The sequence below is a fragment of the Panthera uncia genome, chromosome D4 (genome assembly GCF_023721935.1).
Source record: "Panthera uncia isolate 11264 chromosome D4, Puncia_PCG_1.0, whole genome shotgun sequence".
NCBI classification, from domain to species: Eukaryota; Metazoa; Chordata; class Mammalia; order Carnivora; family Felidae; genus Panthera; species Panthera uncia.
Window position 1 is genome coordinate 77486452 of NC_064807.1, and position 16337 is coordinate 77502788.

Genomic DNA, 16337 nt, shown 5'->3' on the forward strand with positions numbered 1-16337 from the left:
GAATACAGGAGAAAAACCCATCTTCAAAATCCAACAGATCTGGTTTCCCACTCTGGCTGTGCCACTTACTAGCTGCGGGACCTTAGGCAAGTTCCTTAACCTCTCTGAGCCTCAGTCGCTTCACGCGCTGCATGGAAAGAACATCGCTTACTGTGAAGGGTTGTGTTTGCTGTGTTCTTAGGATCACATGGCACAACAGCTCTGCAAAAAGCATCTGGCTCGCAGTGGTAAAGGAGCCCAGCTAATGCTGACAGTCTTTGCTTCCCTGAAACTGTCTGAAGATGGAAGAGGATGCTGATGGCAGGAGGCGGGAGGCCCGCGAGCCGGGGCTGAGGACCAGGGGAAGCGCTGCCTAAGCAGCCGTGCGGGTTGGACGGCAGGGCCTGGGGGAGCCCTCAGAAGGAAAAGCGCACCAGAACCCTCGGCAGACTGTATATTCCAATTTCTGGGTTCCGCAACTGTTCCTCGTGGCTGTAAGCCCCTTCTTATCTCTCTGTTCACGATGCAAATACCATAAAATAACTCTTTTTATTTTAGAAAGCAGCTGCTCCATGACCTAAAGGAAGCATTCCCCGCACAGCATTTCTACTGCACAAAATGTGTGACAGTCGCCAGTCCCCGCGCTCTCTCACGTGCAGGCATGTCCTTCTGCAATCCAGGGCCTGGCCCGGCGCCTGGGGCAGACAAGGGACTCAGTAAGTAACCGCCGGCTGAATGGGTGTAAGAGACAGAGACAGAGCGAGACATCTCGGCAGGCCTTTTCCCCAGCAGATCACCTTCCAAGTCAAGGAAGTATCTCTGCCATAACAACCTCATGACAGCGGAATCTCATGGCAAGCAGCAATGTTCACTCAGGGGAATAATGATCAGTTTTGATGATTTTCATTAAGTAATCATGAGGCAGAGACAAACGTAAGACCCACACAAATGTCCTGCCGTGGTGCAGACCGCGGCCGGCTCTGACGTTTAGGGGCACGTGCATCTCTGGATGGTGGGGACGGTGTGCCCACTCAGACAACACTTACCCTCCACTGGAGGATTTGACCCTACGGCGCGACCAGTCTCACACTCACACGCTCGGCATTCGTAACTTCGACTCTGGAAGCGCCCCCAATCCACAGCACCTGGTGTTCAGCAGCAGCGAGGAGGCGGTGGCCCAGTGCCAAGGCCGGTATCCAGCACGTCTCGCGGCCCAGCGTGGGCTCTGCAGCGTGGCTTTGCCACTCGCGGCCCAGCAGCCCTCGATGAAGGGCCAAAGGCAGATATTTCATCAGAAATCACTGCACGGCGGGTGTGGGACAGGGAGGATCACAAGCTGTAGTATGTGGTGTGAGCCTGAAGGCTCTAGAAAATTCTAGAAGCACATTCAGAAAGGCCTCGGGACACGTAACTATGCCAGGACCTGGCCTACCGCCGAGCGCCAAGCACCTCGCCTGCGATATCCGTTTAGTCTTCACGACAGTCCAGCGAGGCGTCACCAGTATCCCCATTTTACAGAAGAGGAACTCGAGGTTTAGTTAGAGAGGTAAGAACCTGCCCCAGGGTCAGGGCGAGTAAGCAGCACAGCCCCTCCTTCAAAGCCTGGCCACCTGCCTCCAGCTCTGAATGCCGCCTCCTGATGTGTCTACCCCTCCCACGCCTGGAGTCTCCCGTAGCAGGGGTGCACGAGCGGGGAGGGGCAATCCTCAACCCTCAGTGTGAAGGCCAATAACATCTGTGGAATCAGACCAAAACCTGGGAGGCCAACAGGAGTGTCTAAATAACTGAGGGATTCAGGAAGGCCTTCCCTGGAAAATGACACCTAAGCCGAGACCTAAAAGACAGGGGCCTCGGCTAGGCCTCAACTGAAGGGGGGAAATTCAGGCAGGGGCAACAGCACATGCAAAGTTCTAGAAGCACATTCAGAAAAAGGAAAGAAGGTCACCAATGATGGGGATTTGGGAGGGAAAAGGAAAGTGCCAGTTCGACACGAAGCCTTTAGTAACCAACTGGCTGTGACCAAGAACTCAAAAGATGTCTCCAGGACCACTTATTTGTGTTAGAGGAAATACTGCAGCTCTGGAACTTTCTACAATTCAGCTAAGAGTACTTTACTGCCTGGTAGAGTGGTGTTCTCCTCAAAGCCCACAACCTTCAGAAGCATGTGACCAGGTATTCAGTGCACTGACTGGAGGCCTCGGGGAAGCGGACATCGTAACTCAGTACTTCCCCAGAGACGGTGTTCTCATAGCCGCCCCATGACAAATTTAGGATTCCTGAAGATAATTATTTCTTATGGAGTGAATTAGGTCCAGATGAAAGGTGACTCCTTTTTTTAACAAAGGCAGAGGGGAATGGATGTAAGGTAAAAAGAAAAAATGTAAGCATTTATTCATTCTGGATGAATGGGAACATGAATATTCTTTTATCACCCTTTGTGATTCTCTGTATGCTTAGAATACTTTATACTGCCAAGAAGAAATAGATGTGACTTGCCTGGGACCTCACTCATGTCTCTGTACCTTTCCCACCAGCCTGCCTGACAAACCCCACAAACCAGGAGTCAGCTCGGGCTCACCTCTTACCCCCCTCCTGGGCAGCCGGAGGCCGGTGGGGCACACCTAACCTAACCCAGCCAGCACCACACAGAGACCTGCCTGCCTGCTGGGCTGTGAGGTCCCTGAGAGCACGTACCATGCCCGCCAGGACCCAGTCCACGGCCTGGGAGGAAAGCGTGGCAGACAGACTGGTAAGCTCGGACACACAGTCTACCAGACCTCCGCTCGTCTATCCGCTTACCAGCTGGGTGACCTGGATCAATTCTTTCTAAAAACCTCAGCTTCCTCACGTGTGAAGTGGGAATAATGATGATGTCCTAAGAAGCCTGTTGCAGGGCTTAGTGACAATTTTTTCTATACAAGACCCCAAGGAGTGCCTGGCACACGGAAGCTGTTCGACACACACAGAGGCTGAATTCCGACCGGTCTCGTGGCTGGTGTGCTGATAACTGTCCCCTTCCTTGTCTCTCCAGACACAGGCCATGGTTCTAATTCCTTTCTGCTCTCCTGGGCTGTCCTGGTAGGCTGCTCCCACAAGGGGCTGGGCTACAGGCGTTCGTGAAGAGAAGGAAAAATAAATAAAACCGTAGACTTGAAACTTAGCCAAGCAACTGAGAAGAACACAAAGATACAACGGGGAAAATAAAAACACTGGGGAGGCAAAATGCAATTTATAAGATAAAATTAATCTATCGAGCTGCCATAACAGGACATAAAAAGCATAAATATACTGCAGCTTGTCTGAAATGGTTTAAGTCTAGGCTCTCAGAAAACTACGAGTGAGAAAATGAATTCTATAGACTCATGCCCACTTTTCCCCTGGAAGAGAGAGGCCTCGGGGGTCTCCTGGGAAACCGCGAGAGCAGCACCTGGTTGAGGCGCCCTGGTGTCTCAGCAAGAAACAAAAACATTGGTAAGTGCATACGGCAAGCTCCGGGCAAAGTGCCAGGGCCTCTGTTGGGCTGAGTCACCTTTGCCGTGCAAATCTTTCCTCCCTGAAGTGCCCCCCGCTTCTGCCCCACACTGATGTGTTTAATTATCTGCCCCCTTCCCACTGGACAGGGAGTTCTCAGAAGGCACTGAGACTATCTCATTCCTCTGTCTCTCTGTCTCTGTCTGTCTCCTACACCCAGTGCACGAGGCTGGCACACAGCAGGTGCTCAGGGAATGCATGAATGATGTCTGGATGGATGGATGGATGTCTGGATGGATGGATGGATGTCTGGATGGATGGATGTCTGGATGGATGTCTGGATGGAAGGAAGGAAACCAAGTGGGAAAGGAGGGGGGAAGGAAAGAGCAGTATGCCAAAGCCCCAATTATCTTGAAACCTCCACTAAGGTGAACCCGAGAACCTAAACATAAATGGAAAACACCATACGCTACAGATCATCAGAAAATCCATACGCGAGGTATCAGACACGAGGCTTTATGAAGCAGTGAAGGGCACAGGCTTCGAAATCAGGCAGGCTGGTGCAAATCTACCGCCGGAAGTTAGTGGCAGTATGACTGTAGCCAAGTCACTTCATCTCTGAAACTGTGGCCTCAACGACAGACAAACGGGGATAATGACTATTCCTGCCTCGAGGACTGTGAAGAAGAATCAATTAATCTTGCATTTAAAGTGGGCAGTGAGGCCGAATAAACAACAGGCGCTTCTCTCATCACTGACACAGGAAGCCCAAGACTCCCGGTCACGGCCCAGCCCTGAACCACCCTGGCCATCCCCTAACCGGATGCAGTCTCCCACCCCAGAAAGCAAACTCCTCGATGGCAAAATCCCGAATAACCTCAATCTCCTCCCTGAACATGCACCTTGCCCCTCGCTCCAAGGACCTGGACGGCGCCCCGACACTGCCTCTCCCGCAGCGCCCCCAGGACTGGACGTTTCCTTCCCACATACCCCTGTTATCACAGACCTGGAAGAGCCTAGGTGCCTTCACTCTTCGCGGACCCTTCCAGATCATGATCTCTTCCCTGAACACTCCAGCTCTGCGGCTCACGCTGCCAGGCCGTAGCCGTGACTACCCACCTTGCCGCAGTCCCCACCGTCCCCATCCACCGAATCCCTTGAGACTCCCTGACAACGCGGCTCCTAACTGCCCTGCCTGTCCACACCGCCTTACGGTAAAAATCCCTCACAGCCGTCTCTTCTTGCCATCTCAGTTCCTCTCCTCCAGTGGCTCTCTGGAACCTGTGGCAGGCAGGCCCGGCCACGCCAGGGACACAGCTCCCTTCAGGGTCACTAGTGAGGGCTTCCTGTTCCTTAATCCCGAGGCCACTCCGCCATCTTTGCCTTACTTATTGACAATGTTTGGCACAGTGAGCCTGCTCTTCACTCTGCTTCTGGATGGCACCCTTTCGTGGCTCCCTCCCTGCCTCTCTGGCTGCTCCTTCTCCGTCCGGGCTCCACCCACTACAGTCCAGTCTCAGTTCCAGGGTCTGCTCAGCAGCCCTCCAAGCCTCAGAGCTCCAAAGACCAGCAACAGGTTGGCATTTGCTAAGTTCAAAGGCCCAGCCCAGATCCAGCCCCTCGACTCCAGACTCCTGCATCTCCCGAGTGCCAACCTGGCATCTCCACGGGGATGGTCAACAGGCATCTCAAGTCAGACCAAAACCGGACACCCAGTGCCCGCCTCCGCCTGCCTCTCCTGCGGCCTTCCCCACCTCAGTGCAAGACAACTCCATCATTTGATGGCTCACGTTACCAGTGATCCTTTAAAGCACAGGTCGGCCCGCTTCTCTCAAAGGGCCAAATACAGAATATTTTAGCCTCTGTGAGCCACACGGCCTCCATCACAACCACTCAACTCTGCTATCGAGCGCAAAAGCAGTCACAGACAGGATGCGGAGGAATGTTCCTGTGTTCCGGTAAAACTTAAAGGCAGGCAGCGAGCATGGATGGCCCAGAGGCCGCAGTTTGCCAGCCCGGCTATAAAGCTGCAGTCGGGTCATGTGACTCTGCCGCTCCAAACCCTCCAGCAGTTTCCCGTCTTAACTGGGCAAAAGACAAAGCCCTAGAACGACCTCCTGGGGCCTCCCTGACCTCTTTCCCTCTTCCTCTTTCTCACTCCACTCCAGCCACATAATTGGCCTTCTTACTCAACCGACTGCCCAAATTCAAAGCAACGTCAGGGCCTGCGCCCTTGCTCCTTGTCCCAAAAACGCACTTTCCAAGCTGACTGACGATTCCACTCATTTCCTCCCGTTTTCCACTCAAATGTCCCCTCATCAGGGAGGCTCATACCATGTGTGGTAGCAAACTCTACCCCATTCCACGTTACCCATGCCCTTGACCCTGCCTTCTCTCTCTCCCCACAGCACCTGCGATCTCACATACAGCTTGTCCACTTATCGGCTTATTGTCTTCCTCCCCACAACAGGAAGGGAAGCTGTCCACACACTTAGGTCACCTGTTTTGTTCACGATCTCCCCAGGGCCCACAACGGTGCCGGGCACACAGGGGGATGTAACCACTGCTTTTTGAATAGATAAATCAAAGACTGCTTGGTACTGGGTGTTGCTATCATTTGCTTGCAGCAGAAGTTCAAAATCAGGAGTGCACGTGGGCTTTTGCGGACTCACGAACCCTCTGAAAACGAGGTACGACACTACCTGTGTGCTCACCTACACTGCTCTCTGGTAACGGCTGGCAGCTTTCTTCAGACTCTCGAAGGGGTGGTGGCCCCAAACCACTGTCACTGTTCCGGCCGAGGGGACGCTATCTCACACGCTCCCTCCGAGTCTATGCAGTCTAACCTGGACACATCTTAACCCAGGGGCCCTCCATTTTGGGGGCTCCCACGAGTGCAGAAACAGCAGATTCAAAGTGGGTGGGGAGGCAGGTCACTTCCAGAGGAAGACGTAAGGCCAACAGGGCTGGGAATTAGCCCTCAGGAACCCAAAGTGATGTAGCCTGGACATTCTAGAAAACCCCACCACGAGGACTCTCGCTTACACACGTGACTTACCCATATGCCTGAGGCTTCCACAGACAAAGCCAGAAAAAAAAAAAAAAAAACACACAAAAACCCAGATTGAAATCATCCCACAGCCGGGGTACCCGCAGACCACCCCAAGTGAAGGCAGCGGTGACCTCACAAGACCCGCGAGCGCTTACAAGTCCCCTTCACGCGGACTCCAGAATAAATGAAAACAATAGATTCATTTCCCTTATTGTGTTCCTTTGATTGTGTGTTTGTCAAGAGTCAAGATTAATCACTGTAATTCATAAAATCTATACTCAAGCTTACCGCAGCTCTGCACAACAAGGCTGACGTTTCGAGCAGCTCTATCGGGTCGTTTGTCTCGCGCACGGAGAACACATTTCTCCCGGTGCTTACCTTTCAGGAGAGTTTTGTCTGGCGCTGGCCTCCCCTCCGTCATCGCTTCAGCCAGAATTAACTTTTGCCGAAGTTGCCTGTTGCGGACTTTAAGCCCCTTCCGCTCCCCCTGCAGCTCCAGGACCTGGCCCTGCAGCTGGGTCACCAGCTCCTGCGTGGCGGGGAGCCGGTTCACATTTCCCAATGACCGGGACGCTTTTACCAGGATGGGCAAGCGGGACTTCTTGGCATCCTGAAGAGACACACGAAAAGGACAATGAATATACGTCCTCTGGTCACGCAGGCAACACGTCCTCAGGCCGACCTCGTACAACAGGATTCAAGCCGGCCGTCCACACTTCCGGTTCCTACAGTGGCATCTAAGTTTATCTCCCGGTCTGCAGAATTAGTGTCTTGGCAGGTTCTTCGTCCGACTGGCCGCCACCAAGCTTTTCCTCGTCGACACCTGCTTGGCCCTGGCCCACCGTCTCCGGGCACGGCAGATGCTCAATACACGGCAGTCCTGTCCTCAACACGATCTTCTGAGGAGCACCTTCTTGCTCCTTCTCTATTTCCTCCCCCCGCCCCACCCCTCGGTCTAAGCCAACCTGCCTCCCGCCCCTGCGAGGCCACCAGAACCACCTCCCACCGAAGTTCTCCCTGGCTACCGAGTCACTGACCCCGCGGCTACCGCCCAGGCGGGCTCAGATCTCCCCACCCGCCTGGCTCGGGCACCTTCATTTCCACTGGCCAGCCCAGCCCTCAGCCCCTCGCTCGCGCCACCCCAGCCCCTGCCCCTGCCCCAAAGCCACGCCGCCTCAACACTCTCGGTGAATCACGCTACCGTCCCCTCACCGTGTGTCCCAAACCCGCGAGTCCTTATCAGACTGCCCTTTACGCTCATCACCCACGCACCCCACTCGCCGGGCTCCACGGATCCCTGCCCCCGAGTCGTCTCTGAGGTCTTTCGGCTCTCCTCGCCCCCCACCAGCCCCAAGACGCTGCTGGTGCTCACCTAGCCACGGCAACCCCCTCCTGAGCGCCCTCCCCCATCCAGCCCTGGTCTTTCGAGTCCACTCTCCCCACTGCGGCAGGCAAGGCAAACCTACCATTCCTGGCCTCTGCTTAAAACTGTTGTAATGCTTCCCTGCTCCCTTATGACAAAGGTCAAAATCCTCACCACAGCCTCCACGCAGAGTCACTGCCCCTCTCCTGCTTCCCTACGCCCACACACTCACCTTCTATCAGTTCCTCGGTGTCTGCGTTCTTTCCAGCCCAGGGCCTTGGCCAACACCGCCTCCTGTGTCTACAACACTCTTTCTTGCCGACCCCCACCCCTCGCGTAATCCCAATACAACATTAGGACTCAGAGCGCCCTCGGGAGAATGGGCCTTGACTTCCAAGACCAGGTCAGGTCTCTCTGTTAAGGACGCACACCGCCCCCTACACTGGGCGGTACACTGCCTGTGCAATTAATTACTCGTCTGTCTTCTGCCCTGGCCTACAAGCTCCAGCGCTCAGGAACTCCGCATTTCTTGGTCATGCTCTATCCACAGCCTTCACCACAAGAACACGGTAGGTACTCAACTATTCGTGGAAGTAACATACAAAAAATAATTTAAGAGGCCAAATGGGGGTGCCTTTTGAGTGTGGAGAATTTTAAATATATTCAAAAGCTGGGGAAAGGGACCAAATCTAGAATATACGGACTACTCTTACAATTCAATGACAAAAAACACAAATAACTCAATTAAAAGATGGGCAAAGGATCTGGCAGACATTTCTCAAAAGGAGATGGAGTTATGGCCAAAAACACATGAAAAGACGTTCGATATCATTAATCATCGGGGAAATGTAAATCAAATCACCGTGAAATACTGCCACTCCCAACCCATCAGGACAGCTTATAATCAAAATAATAACAAGTGTTGGCAAGGACGTGGAAACACTGGAACTATCATGTTTCTGGTGAAAACGTAAACTAGGAGCAGCCGCTTTAGAAAACAGTTTGGTGGCTTCTCAAAAGGTTAAACAGAGGGCTGCCGGATGGCCCAGGTGGTTAAGCGTCCAACTTCAGCTCAGGTCATGATCTCACGGTTTGTGGGTTCGAGCCCCACGTCGGGCTCTGTGCTGACAGCTCGGAGCCCGGAGCCTGCTTCGGATTCCGTGTCTCCCTCTCTCTCTGCCCCTCCCCTAGGCTCACTCTGTCTCTCTCTCAAAAATAAATAAGTATTTTTTAAAAAATTCAAAAAGAAAAAAAAAAAGGTTAAACATAGAGTTACTACCTGACCCAGCAATTCCACTCCTAGGTATTCACCCAGGAGAAATGAAAACACACGTCCACACAAAAACCTGTAGTACATGAACGTTCGCAGCGACGTTATTCATAATACCTGAAAAGTGGAAACAGGTCAAATGACCATCAACTGACGAATGCATAAATTAAATGTGCTACATCCATACAATGGACTATCATCTGGCAATAAAAAGAAATGAAGTACTAACAGAGACTACAGCACGGATGCACCTTGAAAACATTACGCTGAGTGGAAGCAGTCGCCAAACATCACACACCGTATGAGTGCATTCATATGAATATCCAGAATAGGCAAACATAGAAAGACAGAAAGCAGATTAGCAGTTGCCTACAGCTAGGGCAGACGGGGGGAAATGGCAAGTGACCACTAATGGGTCAGGGTTTCTTTTCTGGATAATGAACATGTTCTAAAACTTATTACGGTAATGGTTCCACAACTCTCTGTGTGTACAAAAACAAAACAAACCACTGCACTATATACTTTAAATGGATAAACTGTATAATATGTGGATTATACCTCAATGAAGCTATTATCCTTTTTAATTTTTTTAAGTGGAAGAGAAGGAACCTGGGAGGAAAACAGGAAATACTTGGGACCCTGAATGATGAAATCAGCAAGGTCTCCCAAGAAGGAAAAGGGAGGCAGGAGCCCTGCTTGCACGTTCTAGGATGTATGATGCTTTCAAGCACGTTCTCCCACAGTCCTCAGGCAAACTGCATTCCCAGAGCTCGCAGGATAACAGAAATTAGCAGGCCTATTTTCCAGACCAAGAACCGAGATGTCAAACAACCCGTCCGAGGCCATACGACGAGAAGGTTAGAGATGTGGACCTCGCAACGGCTCTTCAGCCTCTGCTGCTCAGTTAAGGAAAGTGAGACACTCTCTGTCCTGAAATTCGAGGGAAGAGAACAGGTTCAAGGACAAGAACAGTCTGAGGTGGTGAAGGGGACCAGCTGGGAGGAAGTGCATGCCTCATCAGAGAGGACTGGAAAATAACAGTCAATTGCTTGGTCCTCAGTCTCCACCAATCTTTATTCTTAGATCCAAATCTGTGTGTCATATGGCAGGAGAAAAGATATCTGCAAGTACACAAATGCCAAGCCAATTTCAGGCTGGAAGACTGCCGTCAGTCAACCTAACGCGGGTTCTAAAATAACACCGCACAAAATGCTACCTTATGGACGCTGAGCGGAGTCCCACCTACCACCTTATTAAAGATGTCATGACGGGACTCCTCACTTGCCGGTGGAAGCGGGCCAGGAAGGCTCACACACCGCACTTGACCTGCACACACACGGCCACGTACGAGGCACTAGCCGGCGCTCGCCACGCACTCCCTCAAGTCGCCACTGCGCCAGCCTCAGGTTCCAGGTCACACCCGTCCCATCCGAGCCACTGAGAAAGGTGAGCGGTCAGGCCTGAAGCAATCCCAGGTACGTCTGGAATGGTGACAAAAGGGTTCCTCCCTTCCTGGGAAAGGTTTGTGTAGAATATCCCTGTCTGCCTCTGAAGCTGGCCTCCGGCCTCCGGCCCTACTCTTCCTCCTAACAGCCGACTCGCTCTGGACCATTTTCTGAGCCTTTCCGAGCTTGTATTTTTCATGTGTAAAAGGTAGGGAATACCTACCTACCTCATCTGCTTCCTGAGAAGATTAAATGTGATGATCTAGCACAAACAATCTTGGCATAAACAGAAGACACTAAAAAATAAACACAGTTGCCTTCCTTTTGAAGACACGAGCAAGAAGGAGAACTCCAAACTAAAAAATAAATAGTTTTTAAATACATTCAGGGAAATTAATAAGTTCATTCGATTTTGCAATTTTCCTACACAAAGGAGGCTATCCCCCACATAAACTGGGAGAAAAAAAAAAAACAGCTAGCTTTCCTAATACACAGGTACAAACTAACAGGGCTGGGGGCAGATGAGAGCATTTCTATCCCAGCCAAATTGCACAAATTTGCATCTGGAGTACCGTTAATATAATGGCAGTGTCTTTTTTTTTTTTTTTTTTTTGTCTTTACTGATATCTTTAGAAAACCCTTTTCTAGAAATTACAGTTTTGGTGCATAATTTAAAACAATCAAAAGCAATTTTGCTAATGATATATCTAACTCCCTTTGGTATGCACAAAAGCAGTAATTTAGTGGTCAGAAAATAAACTTAATTCTCCATTCTGATGCTATGAAGCAGTGTGTACAGCTGATTTCTCAGATACAAAACACCCATCAGAAACAAGAACACCAACAGCCATCGCTGGAGCTCTATTAGAAACATGACCTACTTCTCCACCAGAACACTCACATCTCCCTGCTGCGGGGACCAACCAACCCCAACCCCTCGGCCCAGGAGGATTTGAGTAAAAGGTCCAATCGAACACTGCCAAGAGAGCCTGGCTTTTAATAATCTGGCATCTGTGATGGTATTTGAGGAGAAGCATAGAGACAGCATCTTGACCGAAGCAAAATGCACTCAACCCAACAAAACCGGACCCTACCACTTTGGGCCAGCAGGAGCTGGGGGCCAGCCTGGGAAAGGGCATGGCTGTCCCAGCTCCACCCTTTAACTGCTGGCTACCTGCGAGCATTCAAAATCCGGCTTCCTCAGCTCTGACAGGTGTTGTAAGGATACGAGAATGTAGACAAAGCTCACAGAAAAGTACCTCTCCACCAGAAAGTCTGCGTAGGAGAAAACCTAGGTTCTCGGCCCGACTCGGCCCGACTCAAGTCATCACAATTTCGCTGCAACCTACAAAAGTAAGTGTCCACCTGGAGGTGGAAGTCATACAATTTCTGGCACATTCCCCACGATGGAATTCTACAAAGCCATTACCAGGAAAGATGTTCCTGGTACACGGCATGAAAGAAAAAGCTACACAAACAGATACATAAATATGATTCTATAAGGAAACCGCATAAATGTCACGCTATAGAGATAAATAAGACTGGGCTGGGGGGAAGGTTAAGACAAAACACACACCTCAAGGTAGAGGCCAGACTAAGTACAGGTAGAGGGAGATACTGGATTTTATATAAATCAAGTGGGATCAGAGGTGAGTTTTGAAGTCTTACCTCTGTATAAAAGAAGGAATTAATAAATAATATACAAACAAGCTTACTTTGTGGGTCCCACCGGGGAAGGCAAGGGGGGTGACGTGCCTCCCTGACATCGTGCACAAGTTCTCCGGCTGACCCTCCATGTGGAGCACGGCATCCGGTGGCTTCTCTTCCCAAGCCTCTCTCTTGCCCTCCTGCTGGAATCCGAGCGTGTCACCCTCCACGGTCACGGTCTGCACGGAGGCATCTTTCAGTTCCGGCTTGGATGCTTCACCTGCCATTTCTAGCCGGGCCGTCCGAGGCGACTTCAGTTCATCGTGGGACTTGGACAACGAGTTGGGTCGGGTGAAATGTCCGAGTTCACCTCTCAGCTGTACAACCATTTGCCTGAGTGACGTCTCAGTTTTACCGTCAAGGCGTTCTGCAGAAACTCCCTGCTCTGCCAAGCATATTCGTCCCAGAAGTAGTTCACACAGCACTTTCAGAAGGTCAGGCCTGTTTTTCCAAAAGGGAAGGAAATAGAAGAACTCGGTTTTCTTGTGCCCTACCCAGTATCCCAAGTTTTCCCAACTGGCCTAAAGCCTGCTTAAACTAAGCACACTGACCGCCCGACAAGTGCCGGGACCCACACCAAAGATTTTATCCCAGGTCACCTCATGTGACCACACAAGGTGGGTACTACCTTGTCTATTTCATGGATAAGAGGAGGAGAATTGATTTAACACACGTATATACAGGTGAGGGGCCACGTGGCTCTAAGAGACGCAAGCTGGGCCTACAAAGGAGCAAACAGGGTCATCAAGTGTTGTTGACAAGTGAAAGGTCCGCCCGCCCCCAGCTCCATTCCTACATCCAGGGGCAAATATGGCTGCGGTGGATCCAGCCAACCTCGTGGACCCATCAGTGAGCAGGCCCATCACGGTACACAGTCAGTGCTCTGGAAATAGGTGCTGAATGAAGGGATGCTGTGAACCACTCATAATAGGAAGAGCAGTGGCTTTGAAATCACACGAAAATGGCTTCAAGTTCTAACTCAGCGACTCTTTGGAAGGTCAGGCTCCCCCGCCACAGGACAGCGATGAGGATTAAACGAGAGGGTGTATAGGTAGCAGGTCCTTTCGTGCCCCTGGCCACATGCCCCAGGCTCCCGTGGACCCCAGCTCAGTCCGCGTGGATGCTGTGTGGACGGCACCTGGAGACACAGACAGTCCCTCCTCAAGCGCTCCTGGCCTTTCTCTGCTGCACTGGAGCTTTTCCAGGGCTCCCTGATCCCCCGGCAGGGCAGTGGGAAGTGAGAACCAGTTTACATGTGGAGGGGAACCCTCAAGCAGCGGGGGAAGAGAGCTACTGGGGAAACGTCCCCATCTTCCAATGTCTGGAGAGACAACGCTGCGGCCACCCATGGCACCAACCAGATCAGTCAGGAACCCTTACTGGCTTTGCCTCTATTCCTATCTTACTCACTCTGCTCCCTGGAGTCATATTCCCAAGAAGCCACTTGTACCCGAATCCTTACTTCAGGCTCTGTTGTCCCAGGAACTCAAACAAAGCCAGCATGTAAAAGGCTGCAGAGCAGTTCAAGAAGAATCCCTGTGGGTGTTTCTTGTGCTAGGCCCTGGGACAGGCACTGAGGGTGCAAAACTGCCTGCAAGGCCTTAGCCTGGGTTGGCGACAGGTATGTCAACAAATCATTGCTCCATGGGGTAAAAAAGCAAACGTGGGCCCTGCACAACTTTTAATGGGTTACGGAGCCACGTTCCCAGGGTGTCCAGGGCAAAGGGAAATGGGACATTCTAGGCCAGGCAAACAAGGGGAACACAGATGAGACATGCTGGAGGGTAAGGGGGTGAAGCTGAAAGCCAGGAGGGGGGAACTGAGGCGTGACAGCAAAGGAGAGCCACTGCAAGGCTCTGTGGCAGAGTGCCCGGTCACTCGTGTGCTTTGCAGGGGTGATTCTAGCTGCTGTGGAAAGAATGAACGGAGAGACTTCTGTCAAGGGGGAGGAGTGAGTACATTCAGGAAACCCACCCACCCTGCTCAAAACACACTTAAGTGACAGCAAAAAATACCTAACAAAAACATATTATAAGGTGCACTATAGGCCTCAAAAACAAGGTACAATTTATCTGAAGGTCAGAAACTGAGGAGGAGAACCACACATGGTGGAGAAAACCATGGAGATTTCAGGAGCCAGAGGGCCAAGCAGAGGTGACTGCAGCGCCCCACAGGGGGAAGACGAAGCGCGGGGGACGGAACCGGCTGTCTACACGGGCAAACCAAGCACAGTCCAGACAAACAGGCCACAACCCAACAGATCACAGTTCACACTCAAGAAAATAATATCAATAAAGCAACCTGAAGATTTTAAAATAACTATGTATAGGGGCGCCTGGGTGGCTCAGCCAGTTAACCATCTGACTTCGGCTCAGGTCATGATCTCACAGCTGATGAGTTCAAGCCCCGCGTGGGGCTCTGTGCTGACAGCTCGGAGCCTGGAGCCTGCTTCGGATTCTGTGTCTCCCTCTCTCTCTGCCCCTCCCCGCTCAAGCACTCCCTCTCTCTCAAAAAATGGATAAACATTAAAAAAAATTTAAATAAGTATGTGTAAGTCATCTAAAACATAAAGGAGAAAAAGCTACTCATTTAAGGTGAAAAAGTGACTCATTTAAGAAAGAAGAAACCAGGAGACTGAGGCAGAAAAAGAAGAAAAAAGGCAACAGAGCGGGCAAGGAAAGGAGAGGCCAGTGGGAGAGCTGTTGTTAACTTCCAGGAAAGGGTTACCAGGAGGAGAGGTGGGGGCAATCAATCGGTAGTGGTAGTGACAGGGGATGGAAGAGGCCCTCATCGGTGTTGCGCCCTCTCTCTTCTCTCTGCAATCCCTCCAGCCTCTACAGACGGCTCCCTGGCCGTCCCCCTCCCAGTGTCCCTGCCGCCACTCTGGCATGAGCCCTGGTCTCACCTTCCCTGCTGAGCCCTCTACCGGCAGGGGGAGGCCCTACTGCTGTCTGGATTCCCATCGTCTAGCTCTGGGGCAGAGGCGATTCCATTCAAATCACACAGCCACAGCACGACGAAGCAGGGTAAAAAATCAAATAGCTTACAAAACAAAATTAAAATGTATGGTGCATTTTTCACTCCTAATATGGAATCATCTAGACTACACAACCCATCTTAAAATTTAGTAAATCCAGACTTTAAAAATATTTCTGGTACTTTAAGCACGTTAAACTAAATTTTCCTTTCCTCTCTTTCCCTTAATATAGATTAAAAATAATGACAATCGCTATTCAGCTAGCCAAAGGAGCCCTGTTACTCACCACAAACAACACACAGTGAAGCCCAGGGAAAAGACTTTACAAATGGGTAGTAAGAGGTGGCGAAAGAGGCCATTACAATATACTAAAGTGGGGTTGCTGTTAAATAAAACATTTCAAGTGTTACTTTGCCAGGAATCTGAGCAACGGATTCATTAAGCCATCGCTGTGATCAGGACCTTTTTAATGGTTCAGTCGAGAGTCTCGCCAGAGGCCCAAACATTGTTGATACACCCTTCCTGAGAATCTCTGCCACAGAGAAAAGGTGTAAAGGGAGACGAACAGACGTTCGTGAAGCGCTTAAGTGTGTCAGATCCTTTAAATACACTGACTACATTCATAGTTTTTTAAGTTCATTTACTTGAGAGCGTGAGCAGGGAAAGGGCAGAGAGAGGGAGGGAGAGGGAGAATTCCAAGTGGGTGGCAGGCTCTGAGCTAGCAGCTTGGAGCCCGACGTGGGGCTCGATCCCCAAAACCGCGAGATCACAACCTGAGCCGGCATCAAAACGCTTAACCGACTGAGCCCCCCAGGTGCCCCACACTGACTACATTTAGTTGTCACCATAAGACGAGGAGGTGAGGCAATGCTAACCCCATGTTACACATGAAGAAACGGGCTCGTAAAGATTCAGCATCCCTTAGCAAAGGGGCAGAACAAAGACCGGAACCCGGATCTTTCGGACTCCAAAGAATCACTACCCTCTTTCTAATTTTCTAATTTTTTGATCATCTGCACTCACTGAAATATTTTATGGAGCACCTCCCAACTGCCATGTAAGGCAGCAGGCGT

The 16337-nt window shown here is 51.1% G+C and overlaps 1 protein-coding gene across 7 annotated transcripts in view; it reads right to left on the minus strand.

Annotated features, from left to right (window-relative positions):
- The window catches only part of CDK5RAP2 (CDK5 regulatory subunit associated protein 2), a 169401-nt gene that overhangs the window by 46770 nt on the left and 106294 nt on the right, over positions 1 to 16337 (minus strand). For 6 of the 7 annotated variants that reach the window (XM_049627905.1, XM_049627940.1, XM_049627912.1 and 3 more), the window contains 3 exons: positions 12296 to 12728; positions 6881 to 7112; positions 2961 to 3083 (listed from right to left, as the gene is read on the minus strand). In XM_049627905.1, the coding sequence (XP_049483862.1) occupies positions 2961 to 3083; positions 6881 to 7112; positions 12296 to 12728 (788 nt within the window). The remainder of the gene's footprint in view (positions 1 to 2960; positions 3084 to 6880; positions 7113 to 12295; positions 12729 to 16337) is intronic. The other variant, XM_049627926.1, reaches the window with a different exon arrangement.